Source organism: Pelecanus crispus, chromosome 1 (genome assembly GCF_030463565.1).
Source record: "Pelecanus crispus isolate bPelCri1 chromosome 1, bPelCri1.pri, whole genome shotgun sequence".
Classification (NCBI taxonomy): domain Eukaryota; kingdom Metazoa; phylum Chordata; class Aves; order Pelecaniformes; family Pelecanidae; genus Pelecanus; species Pelecanus crispus.
In genome coordinates, this window is record NC_134643.1 from 218,415,435 (window position 1) to 218,435,944 (window position 20,510).

At 42.1% G+C, this 20,510-nt stretch overlaps 1 protein-coding gene across 2 annotated transcripts in view; it reads right to left on the reverse strand.

Moving 5' to 3' along the window:
- Positions 1-10,939: 10,939 nt before the first annotated feature.
- TMEM135 (transmembrane protein 135) overlaps positions 10,940-20,510 on the reverse strand; it is a 190,991-nt gene continuing 181,420 nt past the window's right edge. For both annotated transcript variants that reach the window (XM_075725055.1, XM_075725047.1), the window contains 5 exons: positions 17,421-17,484; positions 16,637-16,713; positions 14,896-14,994; positions 13,229-13,296; positions 10,940-11,072 (listed from right to left, as the gene is read on the reverse strand). In XM_075725055.1, the coding sequence (XP_075581170.1) occupies positions 10,940-11,072; positions 13,229-13,296; positions 14,896-14,994; positions 16,637-16,713; positions 17,421-17,484 (441 nt within the window). The remainder of the gene's footprint in view (positions 11,073-13,228; positions 13,297-14,895; positions 14,995-16,636; positions 16,714-17,420; positions 17,485-20,510) is intronic.

Sequence of the window (20,510 nt, forward strand, 5' to 3'; positions counted from 1 at the left end):
CCTCTGGAAAATGAAAATGGTCCTTCTGTGCTGCAGGAGGCACCTCTGCCTTCAGTATCACCTCTAGGAAGGGCCTCTCTGGGCAAGGAGGGAGGGCAGAGATGCATCTCCTGCCCCAGGACACCCGCCACAGCAGCCCCCGCGGTGGTCCTGCCTGGGACAAGCTGGCTGCTGTTCCCTGCAGCTTGTGTGCGGCGGGGACTATGGTTAGCATGGCTCTGTTAGCAAAATAAACGTAAGCTTGTGAACTTCCCAGTGAATTCGCAGTGATTTCCAGAGAGCAGACCAAGGGGGTGAGCGAGAGGAAATGGGGACATCCATCTTTGCTCCGCACGCATCCGGTTTCCTCCCCTGCTTTGTCTATGTAGTAAATTATGGAGGTTAAAGCTATAAAATGCATATGACCCTGTCTAACCCCGGCCCTTGACAAAGCAGCACTGCTCCCTCCTAGAATGATTGCCCACAAGGGAAACATGTTTATGTCCATTACTGGCGCAGGCAATTAATTTGCAGTCATGCTAATGAATCTGAGAGCTCTTTGCCCGATTTCTCCCTCGCTGCCAGGCGCTCGGCTGTCTGGGCAGAGTCCCTCACAAGTAATTTCTCTGCATATCTCCTTAGGCCAATAGGAAACTCCATGACTCACTTTCCTCCCTTGCAACAGTAATAAGCGATGGCTGGGAATCAGAAACTTCCTGTGAAAACAAAGGGAAAAATCCTTGCCTTGACAAGTCCCATCAGGACTTCAACTTCTAAATCACAACAAAATCTTAGCAGATCCACTGGCTAAGGCTGCCGTGCCTCTCTGCTGAGCCCCTCTCGCTGCTTTCTGCTCTGCAACGAGCACAGCAGCAGCCCTGCAGCAGTGCTGGGGGTGCGGGAAGCCCTGTCCCTCCCCATGCATCGATGCTGTGTCTGTACCCACAAATTGAAGAGTGCCAGGGGACGTTGCTGGGCCAGGAACGGGCAGGCTCTCAGTGCTAATTCATTAGCAAGCTCCTTGGCATGCATTAGCCAAGACCAACCAATACACGGCCAGCAGGTCTTGGGACTTGTCCAGGAGTTTGCATGGGCCACACCTGATTCCCTCCAGACAGTTTTCTGGGTCCCTCCAGAGGTCTGGCCTTGGCAGAGGGACACCCACGTCCCCATGGACATGGGCGAGATGGGAGGCTGCTTAGCACTCTCACAGCTGAGGACATCTGTGCAGGAGAAGTGGCGCCACAGAAGGTCCTTAGAGATCGTCACGTCTGAAAACAGCACACAAATGGCAAGTTAAACTGCAGCTGGGGTGGATATTGAGAATCATGATTTGAGGCTGAGGCACCAAAAATGAGAATGAGACTCCCAAGTCCTCTGGCAGTCTAGGCCATGCTCTCACTGTGCTGGTTTTGGCTGGGTTTTGTGCTGTTTTTTCTTCATAGTAGCTAGTGTGGGGCCATGTTTTGGATTTGTGCTGGAAACAGTGTTGATAACACAGAGATGTTTTCATTACTGCTGAGCAGTGCTTACACAGAGTCAAGGCCTTTTCTGCTCCTCACCCCACCCCACCAGCGAGCAGGCTGGGGGTGCACAAAAAGTTGGGAGGGGACACAGCTGTGACAGCTGACCCCAACTGACCCAAGGGATATCCCATACCATATGGTGTCATGCTCAGCATAAAAAGCTGGGGGAAGAAGAAGGAAGGGGGGGACATTTGGAGCGATGGCGTTTGTCTTCCCAAGTAACCATTACATGTGATGGAGTCCTGCTTTCCTGGAGATGGCTGAACACCTGCCTGCCCATGGGAATGAATTCCTTGCTTTGCTTTGATTTGCTTGCATGCAACGGCTTTTGCTTTACCTATTAAACTGTCTTTATCTCAACCCATGAGTTTTCCCACTTCTACTCTTCCGATTCTCTCCTCCACCCCACTGAGGGGGAGTGAGCGAGTGGCTGTGTGGTGCTTAGTTGCTGGCTGGGGTTAAACCACGACACTCACCTACTGCAGGAGGGAGTGGACAGGAGCAGAGGGAGATCTTTCTTCTATGTAACGGGATGAAGTGCTTAAATTGTCAAGCCTTGGGCAACATTTCCCAACACAGCAAGCAAAAGGTCACTCTTTCCTTATAGCGCAGAAAAAATCTTGAGGATCAAGAGCTCAAAGAAAGATTTGGTATAAGGACCTGAGCTGAGTTAAGGACTGAAAATCTGGTCCCAACTACCCTAGGCTCCCAGGAAAATTACTTTGCATTGCTACACATGCTGTTTTATTTGGACTCATTCTCATTTCTGTGAGAATATCCTCCTCCCATCCTGATTTATTAAAGCAAAATAATTTCCAAGTAATTCATGGAATCAAAAATTAATCCCATGCTGAGTGGTATTATGATTGCTGGAGCAAGTAGTAATTCCTGTCCAGCATCCTTGTCTACGTACAGATCAAAGCCAGCATTACGGTCAAACACATCCTCAGCTGAGAAAGGCAGCCCCACTGCTGCTGTTCCCAGCTGAGCAAAAAGGTTGAGCTCACCCCATTGGATCATCTTTGGATTTTACATGCCCTGCAGCAGGGATGCAGATAATCTTCAGCAGCTGTAGGTTACTGTGGGGGTAAACGAGAACCATGAGGGTGAAGGGGGACAGACAGGTGAGCAGAAAATCCAGCTGGGGTGAAGAAGACTGCAGCATATGGCTTCCCACTGGAGCACTGCAAATGCTCTTTTTCAGGCTCCCTCTATTTCCTGGAGCTGCAAAGCAGCAAATGTGAAGCCCGAGGCTGTGCTCAGAAAGCAGCTGATCATCGGAGGCTGCATGGAGCCAAGTTTCCAGGCAGGCCAACATGTGAAGAGTATTATCAAAGGGGGAGGTTTTTCATCAGGCCAGCTTTGTTCCACATGCTGCAAATTGCAAGTTGCAGGAGGCTCTTGGGCATGTCTCTCAGCGCACCAGCGAGTCTGGCTCACTCCAGTTTGCTAGGACTGATCTCATCAGCCCGCTCCCTGGTTGACTCCAGTAGCTCCTTGAGAAACAGACTCCCAAATGTCAGAAGAAGCCTGCAGTGGTGAGTGGCCCTGGGCTTAATGATCTGGAGTTTATTCTTGTGGGCTGCTGGTTTCCTGCCCTGATTTCAGCAGGCTATGAGTGGGCAGATGAAGGTGTTCTGCTGCTGGTCCCACCCAGAAAAATGTGTATGAAAGTTGATGACTTTTGCTCCTTGTAAGCCTGCAAGCATGAAGTAGAGTTACCACGTCACACACCAGCTTTTTCACCTCCCTGATATCCCCTGCATGAGCAACAGTGATTTGCTTTTGGGACCAACAGCAGGGACAGAGCTTACACTTCGCTGAAGGTGGTGGCTGTGGGACTGACCCAGCTGACTAAAGATGGTTGATCTCCAGGACACCTCCTTGACGTCAGTGTGACCCTGCAGAGGATTCAGCTGAACTGTTGTAAAGAAACAACTGGATTTCTGCATCACCCCTGGTATGTGGACTGGGAAATCAAGGCCATGTGCCTTCAAAGAGGCAATCAAGCCAAAAGTTGATAACCCATCGCAGACATTTGGGTTGGCAGACCCAACAGCAGTTGTGACAGAGCTTCACGGTCTCCTTCCAAATGTAAGCAAGCGAAGTCCCATTCCAAGCCACCCTGACAACAAACCCACCTTGGTTGATAGTGGGGAAAAATGCATTAATAACAAATTTGGGGCTGCAGCCAAGAGGCGTAGATAGGCTCCACGCAGAGGACCAGAGCACTCCCATAGGAGACCCCTGGCCAGGACACCTGGGGTTTCCTTTACCTGGAGAAATAATATTCCCATATGGTGGGGCTGACACAGAGCACTGGGTAACAGAAACATACGGATAGAACAGGTAAAGGTGCAGGGACAAGACCCCTTTTTGGGAAGCACTACTGGAGATGAGGCTGGTGGAAATGCACCTGGTTTCCCTCCATGACTCCATAAGCCAGGAGCACTGCAGGCATCAGCTAGGGCACCTAGGAGTGGGGAAACATACCCACCTGGTGGATACCTCTCCAAGCTTGTGAGAAACAGTAAATTTTACTGCTTACCCTCCCAGAGACAAGGGCTGGTGCCCCAGTGCCTGAGGAGTTGCGGTGGGCTGATGGTGTCCCACCAGTCCTGTTGATCAGGACCCATGGCCAGGCTGTCCTGGGAGGTGACTTTTGTCCAAGTGCCCGTCCCTCATTACACAGTACTCAAAGCTCTTCTAGATGAATGTTGTGCACGGGTAATACAGTCTCAAACCCATGCAGCAGTGATGGCAACGGGGTGAGAATTGCACCGTGTGAGCCACTGTCTTTTTTAAGCCTTTGGGTACAGTCAGAGCTGATCTTTCAGTCACTTTTTCAACTCCTGTAAATCATAGAATCATAGAATCATAGAATCGTTTAGGTTGGAAAAGACCTTTAAGATCATCCAGTCCAACCATTAACCTACACTACCAAGTCTACTCTAAGCCAATCAAGGGTAGACTAGACTAAACCATGTCGCAAAGTGCCACATCTACCCGTATTTTGAACACTTCCAGGCATGGTGACTCCACCACTTCCCTGGGCAGCCTGTTCCAATTCTTGACCACCCTTTCCATGAAGAAATTTTTCCTAATTTCCAACCTAAACCTCACCTGGCGCAGCTTAAGCCCATTTCCTCTCGATGATCACAGGCAAGGAGTTCCCCAGTTGAGTTACACCTCAGGGTGGTGGTGGGGAAATTCCTTTTTCTAATTTGCTTTAAATCTGCTGAAGCTTAAGCTTCATTTGGAGCTGCCAGGTCTTATAGTGGAGGAGACAGTGAGCGCCGGCCCCACATTGCTGTAGAAGAGGCCAGACCTCACCTCTGTACAGCCAGCGCCGTCAGCCAAGAGCTGTCCTCTCCCACCGGGCTAGGGGCACCACCCAGAATATGTCACGGGTGAACGAGGGGGGTCACTTTCTGCCTCGGTTTCAAATTGTTTACAGGATATTACTTTTTCGTGTCCAAGGAGATGTAAGAGCATCTCAGTACAAGATGGTGTGAGATGTTAAATCTGCTTGTGAATTTAATCACAAGTGACCTGGGCTGGAAATGCCTGCTTTTTTTTCTTTTACAGTCAATAGACAATGAGCAAAAACAACATTTCTGGGTTGTTCAGGAGTATTTTCACATTTGCTTCAAAATGGTGCAAGCAGCAGTGTTTTAATGTGGGACTCTCTCACACCAAGTCTGTTCACCCCAGCCCAATCTGCCCTTTCTTGCAAGCTTTTACTGCCTGCAATGGGAAAGCAGGTCTTCATCCTTTAAAATAATAGGAAAACGTAGAAAAAAGCTTTGCTTTTGTCCCTGACCCTGTGTGATCAGGTCTTCCGTAACCTTCAAGCAAACAGTCCTGGGAACAGTCCCGCCAGCTCCTGCTCCAACAGCCACAGCAGCTTTTTTTAATGTCTCCGTTGTGGCAGCTGAGGGGAAAAAAACATTGATTGGATTCCACTGGCATGAGAAGATTAATCGTCCGTCTGGATTTCCAACCAGCCTCTTCCACCCTGGGTAAAACCTTGGCATTAATATTTAAAATTCTTCTGACCTCTCTCTGTTTTAATTAGCAAGCGGAAAACTCCCTGGCCTGCGCCAGGAAAAAAGGAGAAGTCCTTAAGATCAAAGTGGGCTCTAATTCACGTTTCTGCTTGCCACGTTCAAAGGAGCCTGTTGGTAAAATGAGTGTTGTATTTGTGGAGATGGAAGGACATGATCCATCAGCTGCAAAAGGTGGGTGCTGTGTCCTGAGTGAAGCAATCCCATTTCAACATGGCCAAAGGCAAGGGGGAGAGTTGGGTGATTTTGCAAGTACCTCCACAATTTTAGGCTCTTTATGGGGGAAAAATATCCTTGCCTCAAATATTACTGGAAATGTATCTACAGGATAAATAAAACATTCAGGATCTTCTACTAAATAAGAAAGCCCATGAAACTGTGTAGCTCAAGGGAAAGTGTCAAATTCTTCCGTTGTATCCTCAAAGGAGTGGGAGAAAACCTACTTGTTTTGTAAAAGGAGGCAACTTGTGAGACACCGCCCCCCACCCCCACCCCCACCTTGAGTCACCTGCGAGTACCGCTGGTGCTGGATTCATCTGGACACAGAACAAGGGTTGAAGTGAGGGAAATGCCAGGCTTCTGGGTGAAGGACTCGCTGCTTAGGAACATGAATCTGGAAATGGAAACTCCAGACCAGAATTTAGGCACAAAGCTATGGCCACCAAAATTACTTTGCTGGCCCCAACTGCATTTGGTGATGTACCGCCCTCTCCCTGGTCCTATGTTTCTTCTGCATCATGGCAAGGATTCATAACCCTGATGCTGAGGTAGAGAGCCTGCACCCTGCCTCCGCTCCATGTTAAAAGTGGTTGCGGAAAAAAAATCCTAAACAAAGTAAAAGCTCAGTTTAAGCATCACTGATTTCCTTGCTGTCTTTCTGTGCCTTGTCAGTGCACACCCACCCCAGGATGACTTGTCCAGAAATATTTTCCTCTGGCAGAGTTGGAAATTGAAGCATTTTCACACAAGCTGTCCTAAATTTTTAATTTGCCAAGCATAGGGCTGAGCTCAGACCACAGCAGACCTCTCTGCCTGGGATGTTACCAAGCATCTGGAACCAACCCTTTCCCACGTCCTCAAACAAATGCAGAAGCACAGTGGCCTGGGCAGAAGGAAGGAAAACTCTCAAAGGAGAAGGGGAACAACCCAACAAGTTTTCTGAAAATTATTTTTGACCCTTACTGACTGTTCTCAGAAATGTCCCATCTAAGATGACTGGGGTAAAAGGGTCCCAGGTCTGCTTATGAGAGTTGTGGGAAGCTACTAGGAGAACAGGTTGTCCATATTATGGAAGGCATCTTGGTTCTCATTGTGGCTGAGAAACGACAAGGAACATGGAGCTTCTTGACCACGCAACAGAAACCCGTATTTTCTAGAGCAGCCTTGCCTGGAGAGATGTCACCTGCAGAAGGCAGAGTTTCAGAGATTGTCCTGGAGACCCAGGTGTGCGACAATACAAGGAAGCTCAAGCTTTTACCTTCGGCAGTGAAATCACCCCATCTACACTGAAGCAGTTCTGATGTTTTACTCATCTTCCTCATGAACTGAGATGGCGTTACCTATACAAACTAAAAATATGTCATTGTAGGCACTCTTTGCTTTTATTATTAGCTCTCTAAAAGAACAAAATTTCTATCTGCCTTCATGCGCTCCCTGGTGGAAGTATCTACCACACACGAACCCAGTAAATCTGCACTAATCTCAGCCTTGTGCTAGGTGATCTAAAATGATTCTGTAAAAAAAAAAAAAAAACAAACTCTCCTTTAGCAGATCTCAGTGGTGGACGTCAACACCTTCATCACCACCTCCAACAAGGACTGGGAATAAGTGATGAAGGTCTGCAACAAAAGCAATCTCATATGGCCTGAAAATCAGCTGAAAGATGGCCGTCAAAGGATATTAATGAATACCCATCATAAAAGAAGACCAACCGCAACCTTCACTTTGGGATTTTGCACATATATCTTAGTCACAGCCAGAATGTCTTGGATTGGGAGGGGAAAACTCTAGATCTGGACTGCTGAACTCTGCTGCTCCTGAAGCAGCTCTGCCAACCAAAACCCAAGGGTGGCAGCAGAAGTTGGGGTGTACGAGGGAATATCCCTTCCTGACTGCTCCCCTTGGGCAGGCGCAGCGCTCCCCCAAATGCCCAGTGAAGGAGCAGTTCTGGAGGAGAAGCAAAAGGAGGCACCCAAGTAAATGGAGCTCGTATGACAGAACTGAGGACAGGGGACAGCTGACACTGGGCTGGGTAGAGGTGAAGGGATGAAGAACCAAGAGGAACTGGGGCCAAAGGCTGCAATCTGACACAGGGAGCATGGGGGTCTGGGTGCAAGATGAGGACTACAGCCACAGAGAGAGCGAGATGCGCAGTACGGGCAGCGCGGTAAGAGCAGTAGGGATGGCAATGAACTCTCCAGAAGAGCCATGCACGCAAACAACCTCAAGGAAAGGCGAAAATATTGCCTACCAGAGGCATATTTGCTCGACTTCTGGGAGCCACAGATGAGGCGGCAGCTCCTGGTACACCCTCCTGAAGTGCCTGCAGGGAGCCAAGCACCATCTTCCTGTGCAGCCTCCCTAAGGACACCCAAACCTCTATCAAGAACTGTGGTATTGGAGGTTGACCCACCACTTCCCACCATCTCCTGAGCAATTCCCCCCCTGTATTCCTCTTTGCAAAATCAACTTCTTTTGCAAGAAGTTCAATGTGATCAAGCAGATACCCATCATATGATCAAAAAAATAAATAGCCGTGCCACATCAAGTGGTGGGAAACGCTGCCATTTCGGTCACATGGGGCCCAACCGTCTGGCCACAGAGCAGGCAGCGCTGGAGGCGTGCAGCTTTGCACTGCCTTCCTAACTGGCTATGTGGCTTTCTCTGTTTAAAAAAGAAACATTAAATAACGTCAACCCATACTGCATAATTACCCGTGGAAGCGCAGAGCTGAAGTTGTCAGCTGAACTGCTTTGGCATTACCTCTTCACTTACACCGCATTAGGACTTTATTTTATAACAAATACGCACAATTTAAATGTTCAGTCACATTCCTGGCGTTCCTTCACCACCGAGTATTACTTCACTGATGATTCCAGATGGCTTATTAACAACATAGACAAAAAGTAACTTTTTCAAGCAGCAACTGTTTATTACCGGGAAAAACATTAGGACTTTTATTTTTTTTCTCTTACATATACTTGATTTGAATAAAAATAATTTAAAAATTTTTAATTTCTTTTTATATTACATGAAAATAACTTGAAACAAGGACTGTGAATTTTGGAAGCAAGAAAACATAGACAAAACTGTTGTTTAGCTGCTGAGATGTAGTACTTGGATTTTTTTAACTCAAATAGAGAAACAATCACAAATGTCATTCCAGTGAAGAAAATTAATCCATCTATAAAATATCTTGAAGCTTGAGACCGGTACATAGTTATACTAGAAAGTATTCATAATATAGTGTGTGAGTTCTAACATATTACCTAAAATATATAACTTCTCAGACTTTACAAGGTCAAATATTTTAGACCATATTCCAGTGGAAAAAACACTACAAACATATTACGATCCTTTTAAAGTTCTTGTTGAATTAACTTTTATTTCCTTTTGAGGAATTTTAATATAATATTTCAAGCAATAAAATATTGCATACAAACTAGCTTGCAGAACTTTATTCACACTAACTTGGACAACTGCTGTTTTAAAGGATGAAGCCCCTTTAGTAACAGTGATAAAGCATCACTGTTACAGTAGCTGATGAAGAAGCAGATTTTGTGCACAGATCGGTACAATTTTCATGACATTTCTGTAAATCTGATAAAAATTACTGTATATTCGGTAACAAGAAATTAAACTAATGGCAATTAAAATATGCTTAAGGCTGGGGTAGGATTACAGTGTTACAACACAAAGGCTCTACTTATTAATCCAATTCATATCATCTGACAAAGACTTCCAATAAAACATTGATTTCTTTTTTCTTTTTTAAAATACATGCAACCTACTGCAATTTCCATTCCCTGGCTTACCTCATCTCTTTTCAGTTGAATGTGAATATAGTTCATCTTTTCATTAAGTTCTAGGGTAAAGAACACCATTCAGCATCACCTGAATGGATTCTAATAAAAAAAGACCCCAAAAGCAAAAAAAGCAATTAGCATGTCAAGGTCTCACTTCAGAACGCAAATTATCTGAAGAAATACACAGGGTAAAAATGAGACGGAATTTGCATAGGTAGTTATTTGCATTGAGTACCATATTAAATTTAATGTAACTGTCCCAGTCGTGGCTGTCTGATGGACCGACGGAAAACCACTCTTCATCAAGTACAAGGAAAAAATACTATTAATACGATCGTCGAAACTGTTCTCTTGTAACAGTCTAACCTCAGGGGTCAGTTCTTTTTTAAAGAAATGCTTGAAAAGCTGGCTGGCGTTGCAGCTTGACAAACAACCCAATGCCATCTAAAGCGACAATGTCAAGCCCTTTAAAAATAAACATTTAATTTCAGTATATTTTGGGGGATTTTTTGTTTTGTTTTGTTTTGTTCTTGGCTTTTTTATTTTTGTAACTGTCTGCTGTTTCCAGCACCATCTCAGAGGCTGGAACATTTCATTCCTTCCTCTGCCAGTTTTGTCATTTTCCACTTGGCAGATACTGACCACCACACCCCGCTGCTCCGCACGGCGCAGCAGTCACCGGTACAGCCTTCTTATTTTCCTTGTCTTTTATCTGTATCGTTAGTGAGATTTACAGCCCTGGAATGTGATTTCTGAATTAATACGCATTTTCTTTTCCTAAGGAATGCCTTATTTTGCAACCATAGCTGTGCAAAAACATGTAATTTTAAATAATGAGCGGGTGGTGGCTCTTTTGAGATAAATCAGTGACACGATTTAGAAAGCCAAGGAGGCATTCTCACCCGACTGCAATGGTTTTAAGATCAGGTAAAACTTTGGACCTAAACTATGCCATTTGTCTTCCTTTGTAAATTAAGAATTATTTTTAGTTTTACCAAGAAATATTCTACTGGTACGAACTACAGAATTTTTGAAATTATTATGCATATTTATGTTTTACTTCTCCTCTCTAAATATATTACTCATTTGTTTAATTCATTCAGCAATCTACCATATGGTCAACCAACTACAGTAATCCAGAAATATTTTCTGTGTACAGAAGGGGCTTAATCACTAAGCCACACCTTCCTGCAAAGCTTCAGTATTTCTGATTGGTAAAAAGCATTTCTCACTGAAATAATACTGAAGTGGAGCCCAAGCCCTCCTCCACATATACGACTGTTAAGTTAACTTCTCAGGACAAAACGCTGATCACATTCAATGACAAGATATACTACCACTTTCAAGACAGCTCCAGCGGTAGCTCTGGTGGTACAACCGTGTATCTTGGGTCAAGCTTCGGTGTGAAACCCTTGAAGTTCTTAGATGCTTCAGTACCAAATACATCTAAAACTTTCCTGTTCATGAGAGCAAACCTGAAAAAGAAGAGACATGAGAGAGTGAGCAGATTTTTCAATTACTTTGGAAAAAATAAAATTATTTAAAAGTATTTTAATTTTTAAATTATTAATTTATTTATAAAATTATTAAAATTATTTAACTTCATAAAAGACTAGCCAAATCTTTGAAATACAGGCTTCAGCCTTCACTCTTTAGAGGCTACAAGTTTTTCAATTTGGGCAGTAAAGATTTAAAAAAAAAAAACCTGACAAATCTGATTAATAGCGCTTCGAGTAGATATACTTTATATAACACAACTTGTGGAAAAGGGGAAAGGAGAGAGTCCCCTTCTACTTTTAACTTCACAAAAGAGTTCAAACCAAAATTTACTACTGTTCTTTCTCACAAACTCTGGCCATGCCTGCCCAAATGTGGATAACAATTGTATGGGTGTTACAATCCATTATCCACCTCTTTAGTCTTCAGAACTGTTGAGTGAAAGACCTATGAAATGTCAAAAGAATCTGCCTTTATGGAGAGAGTGTCAAAATTACTATTACAGTGATTTACTTCAGATAAAATAAATGAGCAGAATAGAATTTCTTTCCCCTCCTCTCTTTCAACTAAAGCAATCTTAGGATTAGCACAGGAGGGAAAAATGCAGCCAAAATTGGACATCTGCGCTGACATCATCCCCTGTATCATGTTTGTACAGCCTCAGAGGTTGCCTGCAGACTGCCTCCAGGCATCCCAAGGAAAGCTTCCCACCACGTCTAGCAACATATTCTGTCTCCTCATGTCCAGCTAAGAGTGTACTGTGCCATGGGGAGTGTAGGTTCAACATGCTCCAGGGACTGGCCTCTGATTTCACTTCTATTTTTATAGTCTGGAGAGCTCAGTGTCACAACAAACGTTACCTTTTATAATCCCATTCATAAACTGACCTACATCACAATTTGTATGCCTTGTTTCTGTCACATAGTACATCAGTATAGTTACAGCAAAATCTATTTTAAAAGGTAAGCATTTTAGATCCCCACAGCAAATAAGAGAAAAAATATCCAGTAAGATACTACAATGTAAATCTATGGTTATAATCAGTGAAAATTTTTCATTAGTGTCCTGGTTTTGGCTGGGATAGAGTTAATTTTCTTCCTAGTAGCAGGCACAGTGCTGTGTTTTGGATTTAGCATGAGAATAAAGGTTGATAACACACTGATGGTTTAGTTGTTGCTAAGCAGTGCTGACACTGGTCAAGGACTTTTCAACTTCCCATGCCCTGCCAGTGAGAAGCTGGGAGGGGGCACAGCCAGGACAGCTGACCCAAGCTGACCAAAGGGCTATTCCATACCATATGACATCATGCTCAGTATAGAAACTGGGGGGGGGTTGGCCGGGGGACAGCGATCGCTGCTCGGGGACTGGCTGGGCATCGGTCAGTGGGTAGTGAGCAATTGCATGGTGCATCACTTGCTTTGTATATTATTATTATCATCACTACTATTATTACTACTACTACTACTATTTTACTTTATTTTGTTTCAATTATTAAACTGTTCTTATCTCAACCCATGAGTTTTCTCACTTTTACTCTTCTGATTCTCTCCTCCATTCCACTGGGGCAGGGGGAGTGAGTGAACGGCTGTGTGGTGTTTAGTTGCTGGCTAGGGTTAAACCATGACAATTAGTTTTCCAAGAAAAAAATTTCCTTTCCCAGCTGAAATAGATGTCCTACAAAAACCTACTGAATCTTCAAAGTATTCTTAGGAAATACTCTGACATGCTTTTAAACATGTAGTAATACCATGTTGTCAGTCACTGTACATACTAAGTGATTTCTTCAACCTGTATAGTTGTTTACCAGATTCTTCATATTCCACTGAAATCTGAAAGCATTCCACCCTCCAAGTGAACGAAAGATAAAAAAAGCCTTCAGGTAAACCACCGATCTGCTAAATAGACTTAACCAGATTTAAGTCGTTGCTCCTGTCATTAGACTAAACCTAGCAGTGTCGCTTCAGCAGCAAAGAACTTCAAGTGGACTGGAAACCATTTGAAAAGCAAAGTAAATACTCAGGAAATTAGCTCATACGTACTCCAGTAGCTCCGCTGTTGACAGCAAATGACACAGGAAGTTGAATGTCATCAATGGCATGTTTAGACAAGCTGTAACATACTCCCAATTACATACCTGCCCTTTGTTAGTCGTAAAAGAAATTTCCAGTATGAAGGTCTCAGGTTCTGAACTTCCATGACAGCCTGCAAGGAGAGTACCCTGTCAAAGCCAGCTGACAGCATCAGGCAAAAGCTTCATCTGCTACATTACGTTGCCAAAACCAGTGAAAGGATAGTTATAGAAATATAGGTTTGTTTTTTATTTTTTTTTTTTTTAAATAATCTCAGGATTCATGGACCGAAAGCAGCTGTGATCACCTGCCAAGGTCCAGCGCTGTCAGTAGACAAACCATTCACAACTGAATTTGATGCTCTACATCACCACCACCGGCACAGAAGACACCACCTGGAAGACTATCTTTCAAAAGTGGTGGCAATTAACTTAGATGTCGTTGCAGACAAAGCAACAACAATCCTTATTATTCCCATGTGCATGATTTTGCACTTGTGCATGCCAAATTAACCTGCTATTTTATCCCCCACTCACTCTGCATTTTGTGATCTTCCATGTCTTGTAGTCAGTCATCTTTATACTTTCATGTTACATATCTTAAATAATGTTATATAACCAAAATCCTTGTCTTCTCTCTATTCCGTTACTTTTCCAGGTCACTTATGAATATAGGGAGTAACAAACATCTCAGCATAGATCCCTTTGCTAATTTCCCCCTCCTTCCTCTCTCCTAAACCTAGTAATTTATTTCCAGTCTTGGACTCCTTTTCCAACTAGTTATTAAGTAATGAAAAAACCCTTTCCTCTTTTCTCATGTTAACTTTATTTCTGTTAGCCTCATACGACGGTCCTTGCCAGCAGTATTTTGGAGACTTCAATGCAGCAGACCTTCAGGCACATCCCAAGCAGTAAAATATCAGTTCACTTTGATACCAGAATGAGAGATATTCCCAAATATGTGGGAGCAATGAGGAAAAGGAGTGGAACTGTCCTGTTAAGCGCAAGACAGCAGAAGACTGCTTTAGGGTCATTTTATATTGTCTTTATTGAGGGGTAAAAAAAATACATATACTTATGGAGGTCATAACATCAGTGGGATGTTTCAGCAGAAGGTCTAGAAATGGAGAGATGTAGTGGAATAGTAGAGTAATTTGGGTACCACCAAAAAGGAGCTTTTTTCTAGGTGATGCAGCCATCAAAAGGACTGAGGGTGAAGGCACGTAACTGACTTGCAAAGTGCAAAAGATGGTAACTACAGTGTGTTTCCAACATATAACTTCAGATTTTCTTACTAATTTTTGCGGATTGTTTCAGCAGGCAACTTGAATTCAAGTTAGCTGAAAGTGAAAACTTCTATTTGATTAAAAAAGCGTAAAATATTACAATATATTGTTTGTCTCCTTGAGAAATTGTCTATTCATATGCTTATGAAAGCCCATAGATTTATGTTCATCTTCTCAGGCAATGCATTTTGAGACCCTTTCCAAAGAATTCAATGCTTTGTATAATGTAATCAGCTATAAGCATATAAGAAATCTGAGTCCTAGAAATGATCTTCCCCCTGTGACACTCAAAAGCAGGATGCAGAAGCCCCAGTTCACAGCATCCTGCCGGAACCACTACTTCACACTATCTTTTCTGTATCACTGTATCCCTGTACTCCTCATTTCATTCAACATTTGACTTAAGCTAAAAGAACTTCATATTCTGTTAGAAGACAACATACTTACTGCTTGAAAGCATATTGATGTAGAAATGGCATAGATGATGCTGTCTGCATGAGGAAAATAAGGAACCTTCCCTGCTTCAATGCCTTTGAAGTATATAGTCTATAAAAATAACAAGAAAAGCTGAATGAAACAAATTAAACAAAGTAGCTTTTTAATTTTTATTTATTTTACCTTTTCACAGTAACATGTCAACATTACTAACCGATGCTCACGTATTTTTGTATATGTCCACAAATGTGACACTGATTGAGATAGCTTATAGAAGTTATCCAAGATCAATAGAATAAGAGGCTTTTAATGTATAGAGCAGGACCTAACAACAGCTTGGGTGTTAAAAGGGTAGTACAGATCTTAAAGATAAAAAAGGAAGTCTGCTATGTTAAATTCTTCATTTTAAAAAAGCAAAAGAACAATGCAGTAACTATTCCAACAAAGTGAATATTCACTGTTCTTAAACAGCTTGAAATCACATACTTTTCGTTCTGAGAAAACATGTAAAGTTTATTTTCCTGAGCACAGCATGACCTTCCAAAGCAGCACACGCCTCTTTGGTCAGTTACCCTTGGCTTGCCTAAGATGATAAAAGTAGTAAAAAAAAAAAAAAAAAAAAAGAAAGAAAGAACACACAGCACTTTCCTTATTTCACTGCAGCCACAATGTCTCAAAGTCCAGAGAAAACCATCAGCAATACAAGATAATATTGGTTTTTTACAACTGGTGTTCTAAAAGTCAATATGGATAACACAGATTTGCTTTTATATAACCAATACGTGAACTACCTTCAGAGTTTGATCTAGGATTAAAAAGAGCAAGAATAAATAGCGTATATCTTCCCTTTTTATGTTTAATTTTATGCTTTAAAAAAAAAAAAGCTCCTTCTTTTTATATTCTTTGAAACGAATTCTGCTCTGGTAATGGAGGTTGATAAATACCACTAGGGAATGAGGCCCTTGAGGTCTGCAGGAGAAAGCTTTATGATTTGGGGATGATGCATAATAAGAGAACGCTCTCAACTTATTCCAGCGGTGCTGTTGGGGAAATAACCATGACTAATTCCCGATTTTATGGAAAAATCACAGTAAGAAATCAAAAGCTGGTTAGCAAAGTATAATCAACATACCCAAACTCTACAAACTTTTTTTTTGCCCTGGGATCCTAATTTTAATGAGTTCACAGAAATATTTCAAGCCTGAAAAACAGTAATTAGAATGAAGTTCATTGCAAAGCTGGGAATTCAATCAGTTGAAGTATACTGACAAACAACTCCAGCTATAGACTAAAAACTAAGCTATTTTGAGTTATCTTAGATTGCTGAATGCCAAAATTAGGGAACAAAGGCAGGAAGTTAAGCTGTAGCTTTTGGCAATAAATCTGCAATTAAGGACTAGGTCTGATTTATGTTTCTGGCAGAACACACATTCTTGGAACTTTCAGATTTTAAAAAAATCTGCAAAAGCTACAAAGCAAAGGGCTACCAGGAGATTAAAAAAATTAATGGAGAATATACATGGGGACCAGTGGATAAAGGACTTTTAAAATGAGTCACAGGAAAGAAAATAAGAAAAAATGAGACCACAGAACGGCACTGCCTCTTGGCACGCACGTACTGAAACACACCACCGCCACACAAACTTCGTATTATACTGGAATTGTCGGACAAAGCCTGTGAAGTTCATTTTCTTTTTCTGCCTTGAAAAAAATAGGTGAAATGAAGAACTCTGTTAGGAGGGTAATATCTTACCTCTACTAGTTTGGACACCAGATACATAGAGATAGTAGTACTTTTGTAAAACATCATAGAAATTCCTGCTAGACACCCTGTAACAATTAGAAAACGAAAGTACTGTTAGGATTGTGATTTATTGCTGCTGTTGCAGTATGTCAGCTCAACAGACACTGCGTAAGATTATGCTTTCTGTTGCTACAATGAAGTTCAGTGATGTTCCTGTACTGCCCATCAAAATACAGTTGATGTCGTTAAAAAAAGAGACTTTTGAAACCCTGAAATAAATCTGTAGTTCAGTGCTCAGGAGCACAGCACCAGATTTCTTCTCTCATCCCACAAGAAAGAGAGACCTCTGAGGTTCCAATACTTGATAGGTGCATAAACAGCAGGGAAGGGCCTGCACCACCACACAAATTTCATGGCAAAAGGGTCCTTCTTTGGATCCAATGGAGCCCATCCTTTCAAATGTGTATTCTGTCACGTATGGAAGAGTCAGTATTTGAACCTCACATCTCTACAGTTGGAAAATAAAGGACAAGTTCACATTTGTGCATACAATAATACATTGTCCTTGAAGCTGACCATAAAAAACACACCATTTGATTGAATTTGCCTTACAATTTTAATTGCAACTCTTTATTTTAAGCTACTTGAAACATCACTGTCACTTTGACACAACCTTGATGCAAACAGTCCTATTTTCATCACGGGAAGTCTGAAAAGGGACTGGGAGCACAGACGAGAGAAGTATTTGCAGAGTCCCAACAGAGGCAATATAGACTTCTTGTCATGGACTTACCAGCTACAAGTGCATGAAGCTCATCATCTAGGTTTCGTACCCAACGCAGGAAGCAACTAGTACCCTGTAGGTAAACAGAGAGCAGGTTTAGCCCTAGTTATTTCTTCTTCATAATGCACAGACTGGAGATATTCCTCTATAAGCTGGTAATATAGCACACAGTATGAATTAAGACGGTAGTGTGATAATACCCATAATCCACAGTACCTGAAACATTTCAGTGTTAAGAGTTTACTGCTACCATCTTTCAAAATCAGAGAGCAGATCAATCTAATTTGAATACCAATCTAATTCCAAAGCTAATCTTGAATTCATATCATCTTCATTTGCTGTAGTTGTCTAGACTCTTTCTCATGATAAAGTCTGTTTTCAGCTACACACCAAACACCTTGAGATTGTTCCATACATCCAGTTAAATCCTGGAACCAGGAAAACGCATTAACCTAAAAAGGTAGAATTGCATATGATTAAAAGACACAGCAAAATGCCTAATAACCTGTTTGTTGACACAGACAACAATACACAGCTGTTCAGGCCAGAAGGGATGTAAGTAGTTGTGGCTTAGGCTGCATTAAAATATATTAGGCCCAATAAGTGCCCAATAATAAGGCTCAATCCAGTGCTGATGGCACCAAGAGAACATTATATAATTCAGTATGACAGCCGATGTCTACTTTGAGATATGTGTGTCAGCCTCTTAATCCATCTAATGTGTGCTCTTCATGGAATCGAAGAACGATTTATGTTGGAAGGGACCTCTGTAGATCATCTGGTCCACCCTGAAGCAGGTCTAATTAAAGCAGGTAGCTCAGGAGTTTGTCCAGTTGAGTTCTGAGCATCTCCAAGGATGGAGACTACACAGCCTAACTGGGCAACCTGTTCCAATATTTGGCCACTTTCACAGGTAAACGTATTTCCTTATATTTCTTTGGAATCTCCTGTATTTCAGCTTGTATCCATTGCCTTTCATCCTATCACTGCACACCTCCAAGAGGTGTAGGTAGCAATAAAATCTCCCCTGAGCCTTTTTTCTCTAGCTTAAAACCCAGTTCTCCAACCTTCTCCTTGCACATCATATGACCCAGTCCTCAAATCATCTTGGTGGCCCTCAGGTGAGCCCACTCTTGAAAAAGACATTAAAATTAAAAGAAGAAAGGAAGTAATAGCTGTGTCCAAAAATTGTCACAGTACCACAGATGTGATCTCACTAGTTATTTTACAGTGCACATTTTAAATAAATAAATTCCTTGCAAAGTCATTGATACATTGCTATTATGACAGTCGAGTTTCCTACTCAAACTTGTAAAATAATTTAAAAAAGAAAACCAGGTTACCATGACCAACATATTTACTGCAAAACCATGTTTGCTGACATTAATTAACAGTAATGGGAACACAAAATACTAATAGTACAGCTACTACAATCCCACAATGGCACTTTAAACTGCTTTTAGGGACAAGATGGACTTTTTTTAAAAGCAGTCCATAATGAAATTCCTTTGGGTTCAAAATACATCAAGCATTTCATTTTTTTTAGCTGTGGTCTGATTTTTTGGAGTGACTAGAATCTTTGCTGCCCTACAGGCTTATTTCAAACTGGAAGAAAAATATAATGCAACCTAAACCAGTGTAAGTTACGGAATGCAAACAATAAAAGAAAGGAGAATCACAGAATCATAGAATCATTTAGGTTGGAAAAGACGTTTAAGATCATCAAGTCCAACCTAGCCTAACACTGTCGAGTCCACCACTAAACCATGTCCCTAAGCACCACATCTACACATCTTTTAAACACCTCCAGGGATGGGGACTCAACTTCCCTGAGCAGCCTGTTCCAATGCTTGACTAACCTTTCCATGAAGAAATTTTTCCTAATACCCAATCTAAACCTCCCCTGGCACAACTTGAGATTGTTTCCTCTCGTCCTATCGTTGCTTGGGAGAAGAGACCAACACCCACCTCACTACAACCTCCTTTCAGGGAGTTGTAGACAGCGATAAGGTCTCCCCTCAGCCTCCTCTTCTCCAGGCTAAACAACCCCAGTTCCCTCAGCCGCTCCTCATAAGGCCTGTGCTCCAGACCCTTCACCAGCTTTGTTGCCCTTCTCTGAACACGCTCCAGCACCTCAATGTCTTCAGGTGTAGCCTCATCAGTGCCAAGTACATACTTAATAAACTATAAATAACGGTCAGAGTATGTCACCCTTTTAAAATGAGTATCTATAGAACTAAGTTACACTTTGAAATTGGAGCTTTTAAAAGACATCAAAATCATTTCAGCTTTTGCAATTTAAATACTTTTTTCTCTAGCGGCTCTTTTCTTAAATTTTGAGCAAAAATTTAATTTTCAAATAAACTCTGAAAAACCCATTTGCACTTTGCCATCAAAAATTTTAAACTCTGTAACCTTACAAATTCTTGCCTCTCAATCTGACTGCAAGTCAAGTGAAATTGCTGTTTTGCTTAGAAATAACACTCGTTTTTCAAATTTTCAGTAAGTAATATTTACCCTGAATAATACAGGATTATCTTAACTTTGCAGAGCAAGTAAAGTGGCAGTTGAAAAATGACGTGTGATTAACAATATAAAAGCGCAAAAACCACTTCAGCACTGCACTATGCAATATATTCTCCCTTAGGGCGTGTGCTTCGTCATGTTCTCTTTTGGCATAAATAAACATAACTCGATTAATTCCAACAATGCTTATGAACGCATATCAGTTCGCAATCTGTCATTTTATAATGGTGTAGAAGGGTAGATTTCCAAGCGGTAAGTGCAATGTCTCAGCTGCACATGATATATGTTCTGCAATCTTCTGCTATTTAGCATCCAGTAAGAATTCCAGATATTTGAGCCAAAAAAATCTGCAAATGGCTTCTCTCTGGCAACACTGCTGCTACTGCAGTCACTACTTGTGTCTGTACTAAAATGTTTTTGTGTAACAGCAAGTCCCTTTGAAATCTGAATTCACTTTCTCTGAAGTACTCCCCATCTCCTGACCTTGATACCATGCTGCAAAATCCATCTGGTTTATTCAGAAATGATAGCAAAAACACATGGAATGGAAGACTAGTTTTCTATTTACAATTT